The 24,996-nt window shown below is 53.6% G+C and overlaps 1 protein-coding gene across 1 annotated transcript in view; it reads left to right on the top strand.

Annotated features, from left to right (window-relative positions):
* Positions 1 to 4,916: 4,916 nt before the first annotated feature.
* Positions 4,917 to 24,996, top strand: part of LOC147670596 (immunoglobulin superfamily member 3-like) — a gene marked incomplete at its 3' end in the record, with an annotated part of 334,245 nt that continues 314,165 nt past the window's right edge. Inside the window, exons 1-2 of the mRNA XM_086948140.1 lie at positions 4,917 to 5,670; positions 18,109 to 18,625. Coding sequence (XP_086804266.1) covers positions 18,580 to 18,625 — 46 coding nt within the window. The remainder of the gene's footprint in view (positions 5,671 to 18,108; positions 18,626 to 24,996) is intronic.

Raw genomic sequence — 24,996 nt, 5'->3', positions numbered from 1 at the left:
CTGACGGGGTGATGAATGGAGAGATGATGGAGCCGTGTCCGGGAACCGTGAGGCGATGGAGCCGGACCTATGCACGGGTTGACGCAGCAGGGGTGGGGAGATGATGGAGCCGGATCCGGGAACAGCGAGGCGAAGGAGCCGGACCTGTGCATGGACTGACGGAGCGAGGGTGGGGAGATGATGGAGACAGATCCGGGAACAGCGAGGCGTAGGAGCCGGGCCTGGCCATGGGCTGACGGAGCGGGGGTGGGGAGATGATGGAGCCGGGCGTGGCAATGGACTGACGGGGTGAGGAATGGAGAGATGATGGAGCCGTGTCCGGGAACCGTGAGGCGATGGAGCCGGACCTGTGCACGGGTTGACGCAGCGGGGTGGGGAGATGATGGAGCCGGATCCGGGAACAGCGAGGCGATGGAGCCGGGCCTGGCCATGGGCTGACGGAGCGGGGTGGGGAGATGATGGAGCCGGATCTGAGACCTGTGAAATGGTGGAGCCGGACCTGTGCATGGGCTGACGGAGCGAGGGTGGGGAGATGATGGAGCCGATCCGGAACAGCGAGGCGAAGGAGCCGGACCTGTGCACGGGCTAACGGAGCGGGGGTGGGGAGGTGATGGAGCCGGATCTGAGACCTGTAAAATGATGGAGCCGGGCGTGGCAATGGACTGACGGGGTGATGAATGGAGAGATGATGGAGCCGTGTCCGGGAACCGTGAGGCGATGGAGCCGGACCTATGCACGGGTTGACGCAGCAGGGGTGGGGAGATGATGGAGCCGGATCCGGGAACAGCGAGGCGAAGGAGCCGGACCTGTGCATGGACTGACGGAGCGAGGGTGGGGAGATGATGGAGACAGATCCGGGAACAGCGAGGCGAAGGAGCCGGGCCTGGCCATGGGCTGACGGAGCGGGGGTGGGGAGATGATGGAGCCGGGCGTGGCAATGGACTGACGGGGTGAGGAATGGAGAGATGATGGAGCCGTGTCCGGGAACCGTGAGGCGATGGAGCCGGACCTGTGCACGGGTTGACGCCGCGGGGTGGGGAGATGATGGAGCCGGATCCGGGAACAGCGAGGCGATGGAGCCGGGCCTGGCCATGGGCTGACGGAGCGGGGTGGGGAGATGATGGAGCCGGATCTGAGACCTGTGAAATGGTGGAGCCGGACCTGTGCATGGGCTGACGGAGCGAGGGTGGGGAGATGATGGAGCCGATCCGGAACAGCGAGGCGAAGGAGCCGGACCTGTGCACGGGCTAACGGAGCGGGGGTGGGGAGGTGATGGAGCCGGATCTGAGACCTGTAAAATGATGGAGCCGGGCGTGGCAATGGACTGACGGGGTGATGAATGGAGAGATGATGGAGCCGTGTCCGGGAACCGTGAGGCGATGGAGCCGGACCTATGCACGGGTTGACGCAGCAGGGGTGGGGAGATGATGGAGCCGGATCCGGGAACAGCGAGGCGAAGGAGCCGGACCTGTGCATGGACTGACGGAGCGAGGGTGGGGAGATGATGGAGACAGATCCGGGAACAGCGAGGCGAAGGAGCCGGGCCTGGCCATGGGCTGACGGAGCGGGGGTGGGGAGATGATGGAGCCGGGCGTGGCAATGGACTGACGGGGTGAGGAATTGAGAGATGATGGAGCCGTGTCCGGGAACCGTGAGGCGATGGAGCCGGACCTGTGCACGGGTTGACGCAGCGGGGTGGGGAGATGATGGAGCCGGATCCGGGAACAGCGAGGCGATGGAGCCGGGCCTGGCCATGGGCTGACGGAGCGGGGTGGGGAGATGATGGAGCCGGATCTGAGACCTGTGAAATGGTGGAGCCGGACCTGTGCATGGGCTGACGGAGCGAGGGTGGGGAGATGATGGAGCCGATCCGGAACAGCGAGGCGAAGGAGCCGGACCTGTGCACGGGCTAACGGAGCGGGGGTGGGGAGGTGATGGAGCCGGATCCGGAAACAGCGAGGCGATGGAGCCGGACCTGTGCATGGGCTGACGGAACTGGGGTGGGGAGATGATGGAGCCGGATCCGGGAACAGCGAGGCGATGGAGCCTGACCTGTGCATGGGCTGACGGAACGGGGGTGGGGAGATGATGGAGCCGGATCCGGGAACAGCGAGGCGATGGAGCCGGACCTGTGCATGGGCTGGCGGAGCGAGGGTGGGGAGGTGATGGAGCTGGATCCGGAAACAGCGAGGCGATGGAGCCGGACCTGTGCATGGGCTGACGGAAGGGGGGTGGGGAGATGATGGAGCCGGAACAGCGAGGCGAAGGAGCCGGACCTGTGCACGGGCTGACGGAGCGGGGGTGGGGAGGTGATGTAGCCGGATCCGGAAACAGCGAGGCGATGGAGCCGGACCTGTGCATGGGCTGACGGAACGGGGGTGGGGAGATGATGGAGCCGAATCCGGAACATTGAGGCGATGAAGCCGGACCTGTGCACGGGTTGACGCAGCGGGGGTGGGGAGATGATGGAGCCGGATCCGGGAACAGCAAGGCGATGGAGCCGGACCTGTGCATGGGCTGACGCAGCGGGGGTGGGGAGATGATGGAGCCGGATCCGGGAACAGCGAGGCGATGGAGCCGGACCTGTGCATGGGCTGACGGAACGGGGGTTAGGAGATGATGGAGCCGAATCCGGAACAGTGAGGCGATGGAGCCGGACCTGTGCACGGGTTGAGGCAGCGGGGGTGGGGAGATGATGGAGCCGGATCCGGGAACATCGAGGCGATGGAGCCGGACCTGTGCATGGACTGACGGAGCGAGGGTGGGGAGATGATGGAGACAGATCCGGGAACAGCGAGGCGATGGAGTCGGACCTGTGCATGGGCTGGCGGAGCGAGGGTGGGGAGATGATGGAGCTGGATCTGAGACCTGTAAAATGATGGAGCCAGGCATGGCCATGGGCTGAAGAAGTCAGGCATGAGGGGGGGGGTTGGCTAAGCCGTGTCCGCGAACAGAGAAGTGATGGAGACAGAGCTGTTCCTGGGCTGAGGGCGTCAGGGATGGGGAGGAGGGGGTGATGGAGCAGACCCAGGCATGGGTTGATAGAGTCAGGGATGGGGGAGGATAAAGCTGGATCCAGGAACAGAGAAGTGATGGAGACAGTGCTGTTCCTGGGCTGAGGGCGTCAGGGATGGGGAGGAGGGAGTAATGGAGCAGACCCAGGCATGGGTTGATAGAGTCAGGGATGGGGGAGGATAAAGCTGGATCCAGGAACAGAGAAGTGATAGAGACAGGCCGGGCAAACGGAGTCAAGGATAGGGGGTGAGAGCGGTCAGAGCTGCCAACTTTGGAGCTGAGAGTCTGGGCGTCGGCTCAACATCCTGTGATTCTGGGCAAATCACTTAATCTCCCCGTGCCTAACAAAAATGAGTGTGTCCTTGTATAACGCAAGTGGTGCTCGTGAAAAGCGCTCCAATACCTTCGGGTCAGTCAAAAGTAACTTTATTTGGATTATCATAACCATAAAGCATGTAAAACACATTTCATTTCATACAAAGGTTCGAGTTCGCGCTATGTGGAGAAGTGTGGCTCACTGGTTAGAGCAGGCAGACCCTGAAGCAGAGGTCAGACCCGGGACCAGGGTTCAATTCCCGACGTGGCAGGGTCTTGAGCTCAAATGTCCACGGACTTGATAATTCTCGCTTCGGTGCCTGCTCTAATCATGGGTACTCACTCTGCAACTCTGGGCATTAAGCTTGCTTAATCTCCACAACGGCCCCCCGTGGCGGGATGCCTGGCTTTCACCTTGGGTATGCCCTGTAGGAGCTATCTCACAGGGAAAAGCCAGGACGGGTTCCCAAGGCAAGCGCTGAGATACCCTTTGGGTCATCGAGCGCTATATGAGAACACACATACATACATACATATGTAAATCTGCAACAACATAACTGAAGTTTATTTATTTATTAATTTATTTATGCGACTTTATATAGCATGGACTTTACCCGAAGGCGTCAGAGCGCTTCACAATAGGAACAGTAATGATACATGAGGAGGCAATTACAAGTGAACAAATTACAAAAGCAGACGTTAAGTTACATGACACAATCGTGACAATAGTGAGCAACCAAAATACAAGAAGTAGCAAACAGTGCATTACAGGAGGAAAAATTGAAATATGTGCAGGTTACAGAAGCCTACAAAGTACTGGTAGAGGTATAATAATACTGCAATAAACGGCAGACACTCAAGCACAAGAACAAACCTTACGTAGGCAATAGTGGCAGTATTATACCTCTAATTGTAGTTTGTTTTCTCTTGTAACCTGCACACTTGTCACTTTTTCCTCCTGTAATGCACCGTTTGCTACCTCATGTATTTTGTTTGCTCACAATTGTCACTTTTACCTCATGTAACTTAACGTCTGCTTTTGTAATTTGTTCACTTGTAATGTTCTCCTCATGTATCAGTTCTGTTCCTATTGTGAAGCGCTCTGACGCCTTCGGGTAAAGTCCGCGCTAGATAAAAACATATAAATAAATAAATAAATAAATAAATAAAGTATCTAAAGCAAACAAAATGTGAGAGGTAGCAAACAGTGTGTTACAAGAGAAAAGTGGGGAGGGGGACGGTGAAGGGATGAGACGGGCCTGGCAAGGCGATGCTGTGCCTCTGTGAGTGGCCGGAGCCGGGAGAAGGGAGCGCTGGGAAGCGGTGGAGGAGAAGGCGAGGGGATGCCTGACTTGGCTGGGAGGAAGATGCCGATTGTAAGAGAGGATGAGGACGCGGGGCGGGTCCTGAGACAAGAGGAGTCCAAAGGGGGGGGTCCCAGAGGAGGAGAGGCAGGTAGGGCCAGTCCAGAGGAGGAGGAGGCAGCGGAGGCTGGACCAGCCCAAAGAGGCGGAGGGAACTCGCCCAGAGGAGGGAGAGGGGGAGGGACTATCAGGGAGAGGGGGAGGGACTAGCCCGCCTCAGATCGGAGGGATCGGCGCTCCCAGCTTCCCGGACTCTCGTGGTGAACCTGCCCGGTGCTGCAGCTCCAGGAGATCGCAGATTCGTAGCCCGGACCCCGGAGCCTGCAGCGGAGCCCGGCGCTTCCCTCCCCGCACCGTGTGCTGGAAGCAGGAGCAGCGCTCTCACTGCCCAGGTGGAGGTGGCCGCTGCCCATCAGACAGCGCCTTCCCTCCGGGACCCTTGTTGCCTTCGTCCCGTAACGCCTGGAGGACCGGAGGAGACTGACCCCTGGGGGACCGGTGGAGGCTGACCTCTGGAGGACCGGAGGAGAGTGACCCCTGGAGGACCGGGGGAGCCTCGACTGACCCTCTGGCCAGCGGAGGGGCATGGACTGACTCCTGTGGGGCTCGAAGAGGAACTGCCTGGTCCTTGGCAGGGCCGGGGCATCGCCTGGACCTGGGACAGCCGCCGGACCCCTGGAGGAACCGAAGGGCACCCTCTGACCCCTGGGAAGGGGCACTTCCGGGCACCTGGGGGAGCCGCCTCGCCCCCTCTGGACCTTGAGAGAGCCAACAAGATTCACTGGACACCTGAGAGGACCCTCTGACCCGGAGAGAGCCCCCTGCCCCGGAGAGCGCCCCTTGACCTCTTCCGGACCCCTGGAGAGCTGGGAAAGTCCACCTGAACCACTGGGAGAGCCGCGGGACCCGTGAGGCTCGAGGCTCCTGCGGGACCCCTAGAAGAGTCAAAGCCAGCCCGGGCCCCTTCCAGGCGCAGGTAAACAGAGGACGGGAGGGCTGGGGCCGTTGACATGGGCTTATCATTTGCGCCTCGTGTCCGCTCCTGCGCGCTTAGAGGCGGCTGTCTCCGTACACTGAGCTATACACATATCCTAGGATATCCGTTCCCTCACCTAAACATTGAACCCGAGCACTTGATACTGACGATTGTTGAGTGAGCTGTACTGCGTTTTTACGCAAGACGTTTGAGATGGACTAACCACATTCAGTAATGTCCCCCATTTATAAGTGATTTCAGTTTTAGCACCCCCGGGTGGGTGAAAGGAGGAGTCGGTCCTTCTGAGCGCATACATTTCAGCAGCCGGTACCAAACCTGCTGCTCTACTGCGCTGGTAACACCCGCGTATCTCGGATAAATGGTGCCAGGTCCGGGGAGGGGGCCAGGCATGGGGGGGGGGGGGGTGAGCAGGGAGAGAGAAGTTTCTTTTAGCATGCGAGGCATGGGTGAGTGTCCGATTTTGGGGGTTGGGGCTATAGGAGTGGCTCCGCTTGTTTCGGAAAGGAGGACCCCTCGGTCCTGTCCGTTCGGGCCAAGAGAGGGGGGGGGGAGTTTTATCAGGGGGAGGGGGGCGTGATTATGAGGTGCCGTCAGACCCCACTGAGGTCACAGGTGGGCTTGCGGGTTCTCGAAGACCCCACGAGCGTTGGTGTAAACACGACCACAGTGGGGGTCCGGCTGCAGAAGCCACGCAGGGTTGAGTGTTTCTAGAACTAAAGGAAATTGGAAGAAGGAATATACCGCATGTCCCGACAGTCCCCCGCCACACATGGAAAGCACGCTGACGGCAGGCATGGACTGGGGTCTTATGTACATATCCCGACAGCCCCGTGGGAGCTTCTAGTTATCATGACATGTACACCATAGCATCACTGGGGTCTTAATATACATATCCTGACCGCCCCTTCGGACCATCGCGATTATCATGACATGTACCCCATAGCATCACTGGGGTCTTAATATACAAATCCCGACCGCCCCATCGGACCTTCGCGATTATCATGACATGTACCCCATAGCATCACTGGGGTCTTAATATACATATCCCGACTGCCCCTTCGAACCATCGCGATTATCATGACATGTACACCATAGCATCACTGGGGTCTTAATAGACATATCCCGACCACCCCTTCGGACCTTAGCGATTATCATGACATGTACCCCATAGCATAACTGGGGTCTTAATATACATATCCCGACCACCCCTTCGGACCTTCGCGATTATCATGACATGTACCCCTTAGCATCACTGGGGTCTTAATATACATATCCCGACCACCCCTTCGGACCATCGCGATTATCATGACAGATACCCCATAGCATCACTGGGGTCTTAATAGACATATCCCGACCACACAATCGGACCTTCTAGTTATCATGACATGTACACCATAGCATCACTGCGGTCTTAATATACTTATCCCGACCACCCCTTCGGACCATCGCGATTATCATGACATGTACCCCATAGCATCACTGGGGTCTTAATATACATATCCTGACCACCCCATCGGACCTTCTAGTTATCATGACATGTACACCATAGCATCACTGCGGTCTTAATATACATATCCCGACCGCCCCTTCGGACCATCGTGATTATCATGACATGTACCCCATAGCATCACTGTGGTCTCAAAAGACATATCCCGACCACACCATCGGACCTTCGCGATTATCATCACATGTACACCATAGCATCACTGGGGTCTTAATATACATATCCCGACCAGACCTTCGTGATTATCATGACATGTACCCCATAGCATCACTGGGGTCTTAATGGACATATCCCGACCACACCTTCGGACCTTCGCGATTATCATGACATGTACACCATAGCATCACCGGGGTCTTAATATACATATCCCGACCACCCCTTCAGACCTTCGCGATTATCATGACATGTACCCCATAGCATCACTGGGGTCTTAATATACATATCCCTACCACCCCTACGGACCTTCGCGATTATCATGACATGTACCCCATAGCATCACTGCGGTCTTAATATAGATATCCCTACCACCCCTACGGACCTTCGCGATTATCATGACATGAACCACATAGCATCACTGGGGTCTTCATATACATATCCCGACCACCCCTTCGGACCATCGCGATTATCATGACATGTACCCAATAGCATAACTGGGGTCTTAATACACATATCCCTACCACCCCTACGGACCTTCGCACTTATCATGACATGTACCCCATAGCATCACTGAGGTCTTAATATTCATATCCCGATAGCCCAGTGGGACCTTCTAATTCATGACATGTACACCATAGCATCACTGGGGTCTTAATATACATATCCCGACCACCCCTTCAGACCTTCGCGATTATCATGACATGTACCCCATAGCATCACTGAGGTCCTAATATACATATCCCGACAGCCCAGTGGGACCTTCTAGTTATCATGACATGTACACCATAGCATCACTGGGGTCTTAATATACATATCCCGACCACCCTTTCAGACCTTTGCGATTATCATGACATGTACCCCATAGCATCACTGGGGTCTTAATATACATATCCCGACCGCCCCTTAGAACCTTTGCCATTATCATGACATGTACCCCATAGCATCACTGGGGTCTTAATATACATATCCTGACCACCCCTTCGGACCATCGCGATTATCATGACATGTACACCATAGCATCACTGGGGTCTTAATATACATATCCCGACCACCCCTTCGGACCTTCGCGATTATCATGACATGTACACCGTAGCATCACTGGGGTCTTATTATACATATCCCGACCACCCCTTCGGACCTTTGCGATTATCATGACATGTACACCATAGCATCACTGGGGTCTTAATATACATATCATGACCACCACTTCGGACTTCGCGATTATCATGACATGTACCCCATAGCATCACTGAGGTCTTATTATACATATCCCGACCACCCCATCGGACCTTCTAGTTATCATGCCATGTACACCATAGCATCACTGGGATCTTAAAATACATATCCCGACCACCCCTTCAGACCTTCGCGATTATCATGACATGTACCCCATAGCATCACTGCTGTCTTAATATACATATCCCGACCACCCCTTCTGACCATCGCGATTATCATAACATGTACCCCATAGCATCACTGGGGTCTTAATATACATATCTCGACCACCCCTACGGACCTTCGCGTTTATCATGACATGTACACCATAGCATCACTGGGGTCTTAATATACATATTCCGACCGCCCCTTCGGACATTCGCAATTATCATGACATGTACACTATAGCATCACTGGGGTCTTAATATACATATCCCGACCACCCCTTCGGACCATCGCGATTATCATGACATGTACCCCATAGCATCACTGCGGTCTTAATATACATATCCTGACCACCCCTACGGACCTTCGCGATTATCATGACATGTACCCCATAGCATCACTGGGGTCTTAATATACATATCCCGACCACCCCTTCGGACCATCGCGATTATCATGACATGTACCCAATAGCATAACTGGGGGCTTAATACACATATCCCGACCCCCCTTTCGGACCTTCTAGTTATCATGACATGTACCCTATAGTATCACTGGGGTCTTAATATACATATCCCTACCACCCCTACGGACCTTCGCGATTATCATGACATGTACCCCATAGCATCACTGGGGTCTTAATATACATATCCCGACCACCCCTTCAGGCCTTCGCAGTTATCATGACAGGTACCCCATAGCATCACTGAGGTCTTAATATACATATCCCGACAGCCCAGTGGGACCATCTAGTTATCATGACATGTACACCATAGCATCACTGGGGTCTTAATATACATATCCTGACCACCCCTTCAGACCTTTGCGATTATCATGACATGTACCCCATAGCATCACTGGGGTCTTAATATACATATCCCCACCACCACATCGGTTCTTCTAGTTATCATGACATGCACACCATAGCATCACTGCGGTCTTAATATACATATCCCGACCCCCCCTTCGGACCATCGCGATTATCATGACATGTACACCATATCATCACTGGGGTCTTAATATACATATCCTGACCACCCCATCGGACCATCGCGAGTATCATGACATGTACCCCATAACATCACTGGGGTCTTAATATACATATCTCGACCGCCCCTTCGGACCATCGCGATTATCATGACATGTACACCGTAGCATCACTGGGATCTTATTATACATATCCCGACCACCCCTTCGGACCTTCGCAATTATCATGACATGTACACCATATCATCACTGGGGTCTTAATATACATATCCTGACCACCCCATCGGACCATCGCGATTATCATGACATGTACCCCATAACATCACTGGGGTCTTAATATACATATCTCGACCGCCCCTTCGGACCATCGCGATTATCATCACATGTACACCGTAGCATCACTGGGGTCTTAATATACATATCCCGACCACCCGTTCGGACCTTCGCGATTATCATGACATGTAAACCATAGCATCACTGGGGTCTTAATATACATATCCTGACCACCCCATCGGACCTTCTAGTTATAATAACATGTACACAGACCATTATTCATGCCCATAGACCACATGCCACCCGCATGCCACACTTGCTTTAAAGGAGCACGCCAACCTGGCATTTGATATGCATGAACTCTCCCGCCCTGTTGTTTTCCCAGACACGCTGATAAACCCGCCTGAACCACCTAGCTTAATTCGGCAAACCCACCACACCACTTACCCTCCCCGCATGTTACGACCATCATCACATCAGACAATATTTTTACACCTCGCTATGTCTCACTGTTGTTTTCAGAAGCTCCCAGATAAGGGTATACAACCCGAAATGCATTGGAGCCATTTCAAAAGTGTATAACTTACGTGAAACTTCACTGTCATGAAAATAATGACGAGAAATGATGATTAAAAACATTTCAACAACTTAATGATTGGAGGCTTATTTAAGCACCCACGGTGTGCACAGAAGACAGGGATGTCCCCAAGTTACATGGGAACACAGTAACCACTTGCATAATAACATGTACACCATAGCATCACTGGGGTCTTAATATACATATCCCGACCGCCCCTTCGGACCATCGCGATTATCATGACATGTACACCATAGCATCACTGGGGTCTTAATATACATATCCCGACCAGCCCATCGGCCCTTCTAGTTATCATGACATGTACACCATAGCATCACTGGGGTCTTAATATACATATCCCTCCCTACCACCCCTACGGACCTTCGCGATTATCATGACATGTACCCCATAGCATCACTGGGGTCTTAATATTCATATCCTGACCACCCCTTCGGACCATCTAGTTATCATGACATGTACCCCATAGCATCACTGGGGTCTTAATATACATATCCCGACAGCCCTGTGGGACCTTCTAGTTATCATGACATGTACCCCATAGCATCACTCTGTTGATCTCTCGAGGGCCCCCGGGGTCAGGGGGCGCTAGTCCCGGCAGCCCACCCGCAAACCCTGTATTTTTGGAAAGCGTATCCTAACGGTAAGCATGTACAGTCGTCCTACTGTTCAGATCTTGACAGCCCACTGGCATCTATAGGAGTCTTAGTGTACATATCCAGACAGCCCACTGGCATCTATAGGGGACTTACCGTTCGTATCCTGACAGTAGGCATTCATGGGGGTCTTACCGTTCATATCACGACAACACATTGCATATATAGGGGTTTTACTGTACATACCCCTACGGTCCACTGGCATCTATTGGAGTCTTACTGTACATATCCCAACAGCCTACTGGCATCTATAGGGGTCATACTGTTGATATCTTGACATCCCACTGGCATCTATAGGGGTCTTACTGTTCATATTCTGACAGCCCATTGGCATCTTTAGGGGTCTTACTGTAAATACCCCTACAGTCCACTCGCATATATAGGGGTCTTAGTGTGAATATTCCTACAGTCCATTGGCATCCATAGGGGTCTGACTGTACATTTCCCGACAGCCCACTGCATATATAGGAGTCTTACTGTACATATCCCGACAGCCTACTGGCATCTATAGGGGTCTTAGTGTACATATCCAGACAGCCCACTGGCACCTATAGGGGTCTTAGTGTACATATCCCGACAGCCCACTGGCACCTATAGGGGTCTTAGTGTACATATCCCGACAGACCACTGGCATCTATAGGGGTCTTACTGTACATATCCCGACAGACCACTGGCATCTATAGGGGTCTTACTGTACATATCCCGACAGACCACTGGCATCTATAGGGGTGTTACTGTACATATCCAGACAGACCACTAGCATCTATAGGGATCTTACTTTACATATCCCGACAGACCACTGGCATCTATAGGGCTCTTACTGTATATACCCCTACAGTCTACTCCCATATCTAGGTGTCTTACTGTGGATATTCCAACAGCCCACTGGCATCTATAGGGGTCTTACTGTACATATCCTGACGGCCCACTGGCATCTATAGGGGTCTTACTGTACATATCCTGACAGCCCATTGCATATATAGGAGTCTTACTGTTCATATCCTGACAGCCTACTGGCATCTATAGGGGTCTTAGTGTACATATCTTGACAGCTCATTGCATATATAGGGGTCTTACTGTGAATATTCCTACAGTCCATTGGCATCTATAGGGGTCTGACTGTACATATCCCGACAGCCTGTTGACATCTTTAGGGGTCTTATTGTACATATCCCGACAACCCATTGCATATATAGAGGTCTAACTGTGTATATTCCTACCGACCATTGGCATCTAAAGGGGTCGTAATGTTCATATGCCGACAGCCCATTGACATCTATAGGGGTCTGACTGTACCTACCCCAACAGCCTGTTGCTGTACTCTTGCCTGGGAGTGCATATCCCGACAGCCTGATCTGTACTCTGGCCTGGGAGTGCATTTCCCCACAGCCTGATCTGTACTCTGGCCTGGGAGTGCATATCCCGACAGCCTGTCGCTGTACTCTGGCCTGGGAGTGCATATCCCGACAGCCTGATCTGTACTCTGGCCTTGGAGTGCATATCCCGACAGCCTGATCTGTACTCTGGCCTGGGAGTGCATATCCCGACAGCCTGATCTGTACTCTGATCTGGGAGTGCATATCCCGACAGCCTGATCTGTACTCTGGCCTGTGAGTGCATATCACGACAGCCTGATCTGTACTCTGATCCGGGAGTGCATATCGCGACAGCCTGATCTGTACTCTGGCCTGGGAGTGCATTTCCCGACAGCCTGATCTGTACTCTGGCCTGGGAGTGCATATCCCGACAGCCTGTCGCTGTACTCTGGCCTGGGAGTGCATATCCCGACAGCCTGTCGCTGTACTGTGATCTGGGAGTGCACATTCCGACAGCCTGATCTGTACTCTGGCCTGGGAGAGCATATCCCGACAGCCTGATCTGTACTCTGGCCTGGGAGTGCATATCCCGACAGCCTGATCTGTACTCTGATCTGGGAGTGCATATCCCGACAGCCTGATCCGTACTCTGATCTGGGAGTGCATATCGCGACAGCCTGATCAGTACTCTGGCCTGGGAGTGCATACCCCGACAGCCTGATCTGTACTCTGGCCTGGGAGTGCATATCCCGACAGCCTGATCTGTACTCTGGCCTGGGAGTGCATATCCCGACAGCCTGATCTGTACTCTGATCTGGGAGTGCATATCCCGACAGCCTGATCTGTACTCTGATCTGGGAGTGCATATCCCGACAGCCTGATCTGTACTCTGGCCTGTGAGTGCATATCCCGACAGCCTGATCTGTACTCTGATCTGGGAGTGCATTTCCCGACAGCCTGATCTGTACTCTGGCCTGGGAGTGCATATCTTAGTGTGAATATTCCTACAGTCCATTGGCATCCATAGGGGTCTGACTGTACATTTCCCGACAGCCTACTGGCATCTATAGGGGTCTTACTGTACATATCCCGACAGCCTACTGGCATCTATAGGGGTCTTACTGTACATATCCCGACAGCCTACTGGCATCTATAGGGGTCTTACTGTACATATCCCGACAGCCTACTGGCATCTATAGGGGTCTTAGTGTACGTATCCCAACAGACCACTGGCATCTATAGGGGTCTTACTATACATATCCCGACAGCCTACTGGCATCTATAGGGGTCTTAGTGTACATATCCCGACAGACCACTGGCATCTATAGGGGTCTTACTGTACATATCCCGACAGACCACTGGCATCAATAGGGGTCTTACTGTACATATCCAGACAGACCACTGGCATCTATAGGGATCTTACTTTACATATCCCGACAGACCACTGGCATCTATAGGGCTCTTACTGTACATATCCCGACAGCCCATTGGCATCTATAGGGGTCTTCCTGTATATACCCCTACAGTCTACTCACATATCTAGGTGTCTTACTGTGGATATTCCAACAGCCCACTGGCATCTATAGGCGTCTTACTGTACATATCCTGACGGCCCACTGGCATCTATAGGCGTCTTACTGTACATATCCAAACAGCCTACTGGCATCTATAGGGGTCTTACTGAACATATCCTGACAGCCCATTGCATATATAGGAGTCTTACTGTACATATCCCGACAGCCTGTTGACATCTTTAGGGGTCTTATTGTACATATCCCGACAACCCATTGCATATATAGAGGTCTTACTGTGTATATTCCTACTGACCATTGGCATCTAAAGGGGTCTTAATGTTCATATGCCGACAGCCCATTGACATCTATAGGGGTCTGACTGTACCTAACCCAACAGCCTGTTGCTGTACTCTGGCCTGGGAGTGCATATCCCGACAGCCTGATCTGTACTCTGGCCTGGGAGTGCATTTCCCGACAGCCTGATCTGTACTCTGGCCTGGGAGTGCATATCCCGACAGCCTGATCTGTACTCTGATCTGGGAGTGCATATCCCGACAGCCTGATCTGTACTCTGGCCTGTGAGTGCATATCCCGACAGCCTGATCTGTACTCTGGCCTGGGAGTGCATTTCCCGACAGCCTGATCTGTACTCTGATCTGGGAGTGCATATTCCGACAGCCTGAACTGTACTCTGATCTGGGAGTTCATTTCCCGACAGCCTGATCTGTACTCTGGCTTGGGAGTGCATATTCCGACAACCTGATCTGTACTCTGATCTGGGAGTGCATATCGCGACAGCCTGATCTGTACTCTGGCCTGGGAGTGCATTTCCCGACAGCCTGATCTGTACTCTGGCCTGGGAGTGCATTTCCCGACAGCCTGATCTGTACTCTGGCCTGGGAGTGCATTTCCCGACAGCCTGATCTGTACTCTGGCCTGGGAGTGCATTTCCCGACAGCCTGATCTGTACTCTGATCTGGGAGTGCATATTCCGACAGCCTGAACTGTACTCTGATCTGGGAGTGCATATCCCGACAGCCTGATCTGTACTCTGGCCTGGGAGTTCATTTCCCGACAGCCTGATCTGTACTCTGGCCTGGGAGTGCATTTCCCGACAGCCTGATCTGTACTCTGGCCTGGGAGTGCATTTCCCGACAGCCTGATCTGTATTCTGGCCTGGGAGTGCATTTCCCGACAGCCTGATCTGTACTCTGGCATGGGAGTGCATATCCCGACATACTGCAGGTGCTGTGAGTCCGTTGTTACTCCGGGGGCAGTGATGACGGCCTCGCTGACGCCTCTTGAGGGATTCTACGGAGGTTTCCTCACCCCAGCTGCGCCCCCGTCTTCCTCACCTCTAGGCTTTGTTCTCCCTTTCCCGTCCTTTGTTCTGGGCCTTTGAAGCCTCTGTTTTCTTTGCCACTGCCTGGTGCCAACCGCTGCCTGGTGCCCAGGGTGCCAACGGCTGCCTGATGCCCTCGGGTGCCAACCGCTGCCTGGTGCCCTCGGGTGCCAACCGCTGCCTGGTGCCCAGGGTGCCAACCGCTGCCTGGTGCCCAGGGTGCCAACCGCTGCCTGATGCCCTCAGGTGCCACCCGCTGCCTGATGCCCTCGGGTGCCACCCACTGCCTGGTGCCAACCGCTGCCTGATGCCCTCGGGTGCCACCCGCTGCCTGGTGCCCTCGGGTGCCACCCGCTGCCTGGTGCCCTCGGGTGCCACCCGCTGCCTGGTGCCCAGGGTGCCAACGGCTGCCTGATGCCCTCGGGTGCCAACCGCTGCCTGGTGCCCAGTGTGCCAATTGCTGCCTGGTGCCCTCGGGTGCCACCCGCTGACTGGTGCCCTCGGGTGCCACCCGCTGCCTGGTACCCTCGGGTGCCACCCGCTGCCTGCTCCGCAGGGATTTACTTACATTCTCGGGGTAGGGCAGATGCTTTGGGACAATCCCACAGGGAAATTCAAAATATTCATCATATCCTACGACTAAAGGTAAATGCTGCGCCACTATCGTCTAGCTATCGTGATAGTTTAACAGACAGCGATAGAAAGGGCATCTTTGTGCCCGAGGCGCGGGGAAATATTCATCAATTCCACCCAAAATGTTATTTACCAATGAATAAATAGGTCTTGCGTTGACGAACCTGGGTTACTTTTTACCATAGGTAAACCAAGTGGGTTGCTGAACTGTTCCTTAGGAAAAGAGGAATTAAGTGTATCTGGCGTGACCGGAGGTGTAGATGCAACACCTATGGGTATCCATTTTGTTGTATGTATTTGCCTCACACACCCAGAAGGGTGTCATGCTTCATCATAGGCGTTGCTCCTCGTCGGGGAGGCGGTGCAATCCCCGACGGGCTCACCTCTGAGAGGGGCTCTTTGGCGGAGATCTTTTGTATCCAACTGCCTTATGGTGAAGTGCGGGTGTGTGGGTGGAGTAGCAAGTTGCCTAGGGGAGTGATTTAAAATGTAGCAAGGGGTGCCGGAAACCACTTAATTCTGGGGGTCCCCCTACTGCAATTAAAAACGTGAATCTAGCTCGCTAGGTGCCAAACGGTTAGGTATAGTGGCCCTAGATGAGACTAGAGGAGGAATTGGTCGACATGTTTCTCGCGTGTGGCAGTTTGCCCGCGATTCATCAGGACCTATAAGTGATAAGAACTACATTCAATCAACAACATGCTGGTGTCATGTGTGCAGTGTGGGTGTAGTTTACCTCTGTGGCTTTATCCTATGCCTAATGGTCAGGGATTAAATGCCACATGAACGTTCGGCGGGTTGGTACATCGGGGTTGAACCTTTGCTTTTGGCTCAAACTTCCCGTGTCCTCGCAGATTCACCTACCCATCACCGCCGAGCTCGGACTTTTTACCATCACTGTCCTCTCTCTTCCAGAAAAAAAATAGTTTTTGTGAGGCATGTACGGCGTAACTTGCAGCAAAAGTATGACGGAGTCGGGGGGTTTCTATACTGAGCCTATTCTGGAGTCTGTTTCATCATTTGCTGCCTACGTGATTTGCTGTATTGATATTGTCGTGGTGATCTTCGGTTTTGGAGATGCCACATTCTCACTGCTCATTTGCTCAATAAAACTGGTTGTGAAAAAAAAAGTATGACGGAGTCTGTTCAAAATTCAAAAAGTGTATTTCATTAACACGTAGGTGCGATGCCCATAGTACGGTGGGTCATGACATTAAATGAAAAAGAGATTTATAAAACTCAATACAATCCCCCAAAGGTGTCGAGGCGCTAGCTCACCATATATCATGCAATGACAAGTATTTGTTTTGAAGTGATAGTTTTCACACATGATTTGAAAAAAGAACAGAGGTGCTGGTGCTGGGAGGCCGCGTGACAGATTTGCAATGGCGAGCAGTGTCCGGGGCTCGCAATGAGTGGGCAGGATGCCCGGCTGGCACTGGTCACCGGTGTGTACATTTGGCACCATGGTCAGTGTGTGGGGTTAGCTCTAGTGGGCAGTGCGAGAGGCCTGCGCAAGTGGCCCTGTGGAGAGCATGCAATGATTGGGCAGTTTGCTAAGTTGGCACTGGCGGGCAGAGTGTGTATTTGGCACTGGTGGGGAGTGTGCACGGTTGCCACGGGTGGGCAGTGTTTATGTTTGTCTTTGTGGTCAGTGTGTGGAGTTAGCGGGCAGTGCGAGGGACAGGCACAAGTGGCCCTTTGAGGAGCTGGTGAATGGGCTGTTTGCACGGTTGGCACTGGTGGGCATTGTGTGCAATTGGTACTGGTGGGTAGTGTGTGTGGTTTGCACTGGTGGGCAGTGTGTGTGGTTGGCACTGGTGGGCAGGGTGTACATCTGGCCCCGTGGTCAGCGTGTGGAGTTAGTGGGCAGTGTGATAGGCCTGCACAAGAGGCTCTTTGAGGAGCTGGTGATGATTGGTCAGTTTGTCCGGTTGGCACTAGTGGGCAGCGTGCATATTTGGCACCGGTGGGCAGTGTGTCAAAGACGTGTGACCTATATGCCATTGGATTGACAGCAAACCCTGGGAGTTGCCCTCACCCTTGTTGTTCTGTTTCTTCCAGGTGCACAGATCTGCGGTTCGTCGTGAGGTGCCACCGTGGGAGAGGCCGGCAGAGCCTGGGTGGCCACTGTCCCTCGTGCCCTTGGTCCAGTGGGCGCACTGCCCTAGGGCAGGGACCGAGGGTTGCCCCTGCTGTCTCTGGTGATTGACAGGAACCGGGCCTCACTGGGATTGGCTCTCTCCAGGAGCCAGAAGTCGTTTTCCTGGGCTCCCTTGCCCCCGCAGCTGGCGAGGGCACCTGGGCATGCCCGACGGACTCTTTGGCCGTGTGGTGTGAGTTGTACCTGAATGTGTGATATCACCGGAAGCTTTACAACCCCTGGGATTGGCCCCTGAAGGGCACCTGGGACCCCTGCTCTGGCTGGATCTGTGGATGCATAGACCGGATGGTGCCAGCCTCTCGTGAGACGTGTGACTGGGCGTAGGCAGCGCCCAGGGGGGCAGAGAGAGACGCCTAGGCAGGAGCAGAGCCATGGGCCCCCCTGTGCCAGAGCTGGTGGTGCTGCTTCTACTGATGGGTAAGTGACTGCTACTCTCTTCCTATTGGTGGGCTACTTGGGGGAGGGGGAGGGTCCTGGTGACAGCTGGGGGTTATTGGAGAACACACCTGTGCGTGGGAGAGCGTCGATAACCTTCTGGGCTTTATCTGGGGGTGTTGGCTAAGAGGGCATTTTTGGGGTACAGTGGTGGACAGTGCGCTTTCACTATGGGCATTGAAAGGGTGTTTGTGCACAGGTCGGGGGAATTTATGAGCAAATGTTGTGTTTATTGTAAATGTCGACATCTCTCCCACTGCTTCCGGTTTCCCCCGGAAGTAAACCACAAGGAAACCTCTCTGCATTCTAAACCCCTCCTTTGACTATTTACTATCCAGAAACAAGATATCACTACTTCCGGTTCTCTCTGGAATAATATATAGGTACTTCCGGGGCTTCTTGGATCCTGCGCCCCCTGTTCCTTGAAGTCACCGCCCCTACTGGAGACCTCGGAAGGTCCTCGTTCGTTTGAAGGTCTGGCAAAGGGCCCTAGCCCTTGGAAGGGGAGTGGACGGTGGTCGGGCCCTTCTTCAAGGGTGAGGTCGGGGAGCGGGACTTTTTACGCAGGGTATAGTGGGGTTCCAGGCCAGTGGTCGGTGTCCCAGCCTCTTGCAGAGGGCATGCATTCTGAGGTCCGGGCCTTTCATGGAAGGATTGGTCCAGGGCTTTAAGTGGGATGAAAAAACTGTGGGGGGCTCTCAAAGGGGCGTGGCCAATGTGATTAAGGGCGTGGCTTAAAACACGTAAGCTAAAAATCTGCGCATAGCATAGTGTGCTGCCCTACTTGTATTTTGCTGTTTCTGTCATTGCATCCAGATATATGCTACAACAAGTAACATCATACCTACAACAAGTCAGGACTATTGGCTTTGTCAATGGTTGTTAGTTGCATAAGGTAAATAAGCAGCAACTATGATTTGTATATAATATTGAAAACGCTTCCACTTCCAGCTCTGGTGACGCCACAACAATGTTGCTGCCCCTGAGTTTCATACAGAGAAGAGAAATCCAGTGAGAAAATGACTCTCTTTAAAGGATTTTTCTTCCCCTACAACGCTCACCTGGTAAAACGTCATGCTGTGACTTTTCCTCTAGTGAGAAGTGAGCAGTGTGAGCACGCGCACATGGATGTGCCTGCTGTCACTGCAGTCCGGAAAAAAATGAACCGTCTGTGCCAGGGCCCAAAACAGAGCCCGATAGAGACCAGTTTCGAGCCCCCCTTGAAAAAACTGCTGTTGCTCAGACCCGGTGAGACCCGGCCCACTTAAAGCCCTGGATTGGTCATTGGTGGAGGTTCTGGCCTCTCATTAATGGAGACATGATTTGTGCCTTTCGGACAGGGTGTGGTTGGGACTCGCCCCCATGTGTTCATGGTGCGGTCATGCCGTCTGGATGTGGTTAGTGGCTCCGATCTCTCCTTGAACCCAGGCTGACCAGCGAAAGCCACTCCACCTGGGAGCTCCTAAACCCACAATAAAGAAACCGCAGGTATACCCCGGCATCGATCCGCCGACGAGCCCAGAGCTCTCTTCATTGGCTCCCGGTGGCCGAGAGGATCAAATTTAAATCACTTTGTATCGCCCGCAAGGGCACGCCTTGACGAAGGGCTTTTGATCCCCGCGGATTGTTATCCTCCTGGCTTCCCGGGAGAACTGTGCATCCTCAAAGTACCTTTGGCCAGAAGGGCCAATGCGGAGGGCGGCCCTTTCTGTACAATGCGGCTAAACGGTGGAATAGCCTCCCCGCTCTCTGCGATCTGCCAGAAAGGAACTTCCTTTCCGGAAGCTATTAAAGACTTCGCTCTTTCATAGTAGGTCCCATCAAATCCCCTTAATGAACCGTGGCCACGGTCAAGGCTGGGATGCCTACGGGTAGCCACGCGCTCTATAAGTGCTTTATAGACTGAAATAGAATGGAATTGGCCATTGGGAGCCGGACCTGTCCGGAAAACCACTGTATAAATTAGTGCAATTTCAATTCATGTTATTGGCATTTTTTTTCGTTTGTGGAAATCACCAACGTTATCACGGATCCCACCCACCTGTCCTGGCCGCCTTGCTATTTTATCTGGGGTCTGGTTGTTTCACCTAACATCTACTGAAGGGGACTTTTGGGGGGCCAGTCATTCCGGGGGGAGGCGGCAGCATCAGATTGGTAAAGCGAGTACTCGGGCAATGCCTGAGTGTGCCTGAGTGGCCTTTCTGGAGGCAGACGGGCGTCCATTACCACCTTTTTATCAAGAGTGGGCTGGGTATGCTCAGACATGGGTCCCGTGCTCTCCACGCCACTGGAGTCAAGCTATCCTGGCTGATGAGGGCTGAGACCCGAAACCGGTCCTAGGACGCTTGTTTCCAGTCAAGGGGACCTGGCCTGGCAGTTCGGGCTGGACTGTTCCCATTGGGCGCAGGGTCAAGACTGATTTGCATATGGCTGGGTCCAAACTGGAATGGCATGGGGAGCAAAGAAACGATGGATTTAGGCCCAGATCTCTGTACTGGGGTGAATGTATGACATTGTTCTTCATTCTGTCCATCAAGTGTTCTTTTTACACTTTTTTCATCGGGCAGAGGTGTCACTCCCTTTCTCTTGCTGTGCCGCCCGTTAATATATGCCTGTTGAGCGGGGAGGGGCCTGAGCAAAAGTGACCTCACTTGTTTTCAGGTGTGTATCACTAGTGTAAACGAATCTGTGTTTTTTTTTTTACCCTCCCCCCTTTTATTTTTTTAGATAAAACTTTGCAGACGCAGTGTTTTGCAGAAAGGCAATATGCAAATGTGGACCACTTTTTTTAGCGAGCCCGGGCCGATTTTTAATCCCAATCCAACCCTGGTAAGCGGTCCTGAGTCCCCGCCTCTCATTGATGGCTCTGTTCTACTTCCTGGTTCATGGACTCCGGCTCCTTTGTAGGCCTTCGTGTGCTGATCCTGCGGAAGCGGGAGGGGCGCAGCCGCAGGAGGGGTGGAGGGGTGAAGGGGGGGGGGGGGGGGACGTTGTTACTTAGGAAGTTGCCAAACTTTGCCTCAGTTCTCCGGGCTCAACCTCCCTTCAGAGCTCATGAGTAATGAGATTAGAGATGTGAAGCGCCTCGAGGCCCGCATGCAAACGCCAAGCAGGAGGTGACCGTGTGTGAGTAAGAGCCCGGGGGTGGGGAGCGGAGCGCCCTTCTGGCGTACCGGAAGGCAGCACCCAGCTGAGCCGAGACATCACTCACGGCGCTGCCTGCTCCACTCACTGCGCTGTAAGGCGCTACCTGCTCCACTAAGGGCGCTGCCAGGCGCTACATGCACCACTCACTGCGCTGTAAGGCGCTACCTGCTCCACTCGGGGCGCTACATGCACTACTCACGGCGATGTCAGGCGCGTCTGGCCTCAGCGAGGGCCCCCGTGAGCCTCCGCCTGGAGGTGCCTTTGAGTGAGATGGGTCAATAGTTTCCAGGTTTGTGACAGCTCAGTGTTCGTCCCTGTGAAATTAAGGCATGCAACACATCGAGCGCCTAGAAGCCTTCCGCTGTGGCACTATGACCTTTTAATAACGAGAAAGTGTAAACGAAAAGTGATGCTCGCTTAGTTTTCCCTTCACCTGCCTTTTTTTGCAGACCACATGGTCAGAAGTGTGTAGGGAGCACATTGGGTCATATTAATGATGTAGTTCCCCCTATCGGTGTAGGCACTGTGGGCCCCACGTGCTTTCACTGCGGCTCAGACAGGCAGTTTGCCGAGGCGCCCCCCCCCCCCCCCCCCTCGCCCCCCAGGCTACATTGAAGATTCTCGCCGCTCCAGGTTCGGGGAGAGTTTGGGGTGTGCCGAGGCCAGCGGCTATATGCGGGTTTCTTCCTGGCTCCGTGCCCGCTGGCCTGACTGCCCAGGAGTAGGGTCAGACTGGCATGTAGGGCAGAGCCCGGTGGGTTGCTCTTACTGCCCAGGAGTAGGGTCGGACTGGCCTGTAGGGCAGACGGGCAGTGCCCGGTGGGTTGGTCTTACTACCCAGGAGTAGGGTCAGACTGGCCTGTAGGGCAGATGGGCAGTGCCCGGTGGGCTGGTCTGACTGCCCCGGAGTAGGGTCGGACTGGCATGTAGGGCAGTGCCTGGTGGGCTGCTCTGTCTGCCCAGGAGTAGGGTCGGACTGGCCTGTAGGGCAGACAGGCAGTGCCCGGTGGGCTGGTCTGTGAAGTCAGCGTGTGTGAGCCGTTCTTTTGGCTGTTTCTAGGCCTGTTTGTGGTGTTCTGGGCCGGTTTACACTGTTGATGTACCCTGATTTAAAAACAAACATGGACTGCACCAAGCTTAAATCTATGCAGTCTTCTGTACTTTGCAAAACCATTATACAGCATGTCCTTAGAAGGTCAAAACTACCTCCAACCCGATAGGCGGGGATGGCTAGGAGCTGCGCGTACTGGTGTGTAATACCGGTTAGTCGATTAGGTAGTTCATCCACGCTCAACTTTCTATTTTTCCATCGCCAATGGGCCACTAATCAACAAGAATTCATAACCTATCCTGAAAGGAGCGCCTCGGTTCACAAGGTTCACAAATCTTTTATTCAAGTAATGGACGGTTCATAGGCAGGGCTGATGAATTTCAAACTCTGTGGTTTATTTAAAAAAAACCTTTCAAATTGTTAGATCCACACAATATAGTAACAAATCAATCAGCCAACGCGTTTCGGCCACACTGGGACATCATCAGGGCCACAAATTATGTATTGATAATCTGCTCTGAATTTCCTGTTCCATCCATCCCATTAATGGGGAGGTTTTCTGACTAGTAGCGCCTTCAATCCAGCGCGCCTTCTCTCCCGGCTGGATTGTTGAATCCCGTCATGGCTGGAAACGCTTTGGCTGATTGATTTCTTACTATATTCTGTGGATCTAACAATTTGAAAGGTTTTTGAAATAAACCACAGAGTTTGAAATTCATCAAAGACTGTCTATGAACCTTTTATTTTTATTTTTTTGCACGAGACCATCACTCAATAATAGATTTGTGAACATTGTGAACCGAGGCGCTTCTTTCAGGACAGATGATCAAAACTCCCTCGGTTTGCAAACATGGGCCACTTTTTTAGCTGTCTGACCTGCTGATGGGGGCCACATTTATTTTGGGCCTATTGTTTTTCCCAGGCTGAGCCTGCCATGGGGGGGGCCTGTACACATTCCTCTGCTTGTGAGACCCCTTCCTGCTGACCCCACCACCCTAACCCACGCTCAGAAAGGTTTTTATTTCATTTTCCGAGGCAGCCAGCAGCTCCTCCCCCATGCCCACTTCTGGGTTGCTCACCACCTACTACCGAGGGCCTCCCCCCTCCCCGTTAATCAAGCGAGATGGCACACCTAGGAAATGAGACATAATGCTTAATAAGTGTGGCTCAATGGTTAGAGTGGCAGACCCTGAAGCAGAGGTCTAACCCGGGACCAGGGTTCAATTCCCCGCCTCAGCGGGTCTTGGGCTCAAAATTCCCCGGACCTGATAATTCTCGCCTCGGTGCCTATTCCAATCATGGGTACTGTAATGTCCAAGACTGCCCTGCGCAGTCTAGTGTTCACGCACGTAGTCGTGCGCCAGCGCGGACGTGGTACGTGGCGTCCGCGCGTACTATAAAATAAAGGAGGCGTGGTCTCGGAGTTAGTCCGGACCACGCGGAGAAGCAGCAAGGTGTCCGGAGTCCCTCTGTCCAGCGCAGCGTCACCGCGCTGCGCCAGAACACACAGGGGGGCTCCACAATGGCGACGAGGGCGAAGAGTGCCCACGCTGCGTGAGGAAAGGCTATCTCGCCTGCACCGCCGGTGCGCCCAGGCGTCCCCGACCTCCTGGGACAACACGTGTGTCTGCCGAGTGCGGAGCTGCCGGCCCTGCATCTCCTCGACGGCGCAGGCTGGCCTCAGTGCTTTCTGCCTCCCAGGGGATACTTCGAGTGCTTTCAGCTCTGGCACATGATGGGAGCAGGACTTGATCAACCCGAGGTACCAGCGCCGTGCATCTGCTCAGGGCCACAGCTACTCCTATGAGCCCCTCCCCCGCGCAATCCCAAGCAGTGCAGCCAGGGCTCCAGCATACTGCCCTCTTCTGGCCACTGGGTTGACTTCTCACCTAGCATTACTCACCTGGCTCGAGATCTGCGCCTAGGAGGCAGAGGATTCACACAACCCTCGCCCCACGTGCCAGTGAAGCGGAGGCTAGTCGCACTGCGTCATCATGGCGTCCATCCCCCCAATCGAGCCCTTTGTTGTTGACGGGGCCCCAGCATCCCTGGCCCCTCGCTGGAAAGACTGGGTTGAGAGGCTCCAGTTCTACTTTGAAGGAGCAGGGACGGCGCGCGACCGACGCAGGGCGCTCCTCTTGCACCTGGGAGGAAA

The sequence above is a fragment of the Lissotriton vulgaris genome, unplaced genomic scaffold (assembly GCF_964263255.1).
Source record: "Lissotriton vulgaris unplaced genomic scaffold, aLisVul1.2 SCAFFOLD_953, whole genome shotgun sequence".
In the NCBI taxonomy this organism is placed as follows: domain Eukaryota; kingdom Metazoa; phylum Chordata; class Amphibia; order Caudata; family Salamandridae; genus Lissotriton; species Lissotriton vulgaris.
Note: the sequence above shows the minus strand (reverse complement) of the source record. Positions and strands in the feature narration are given on the sequence as shown.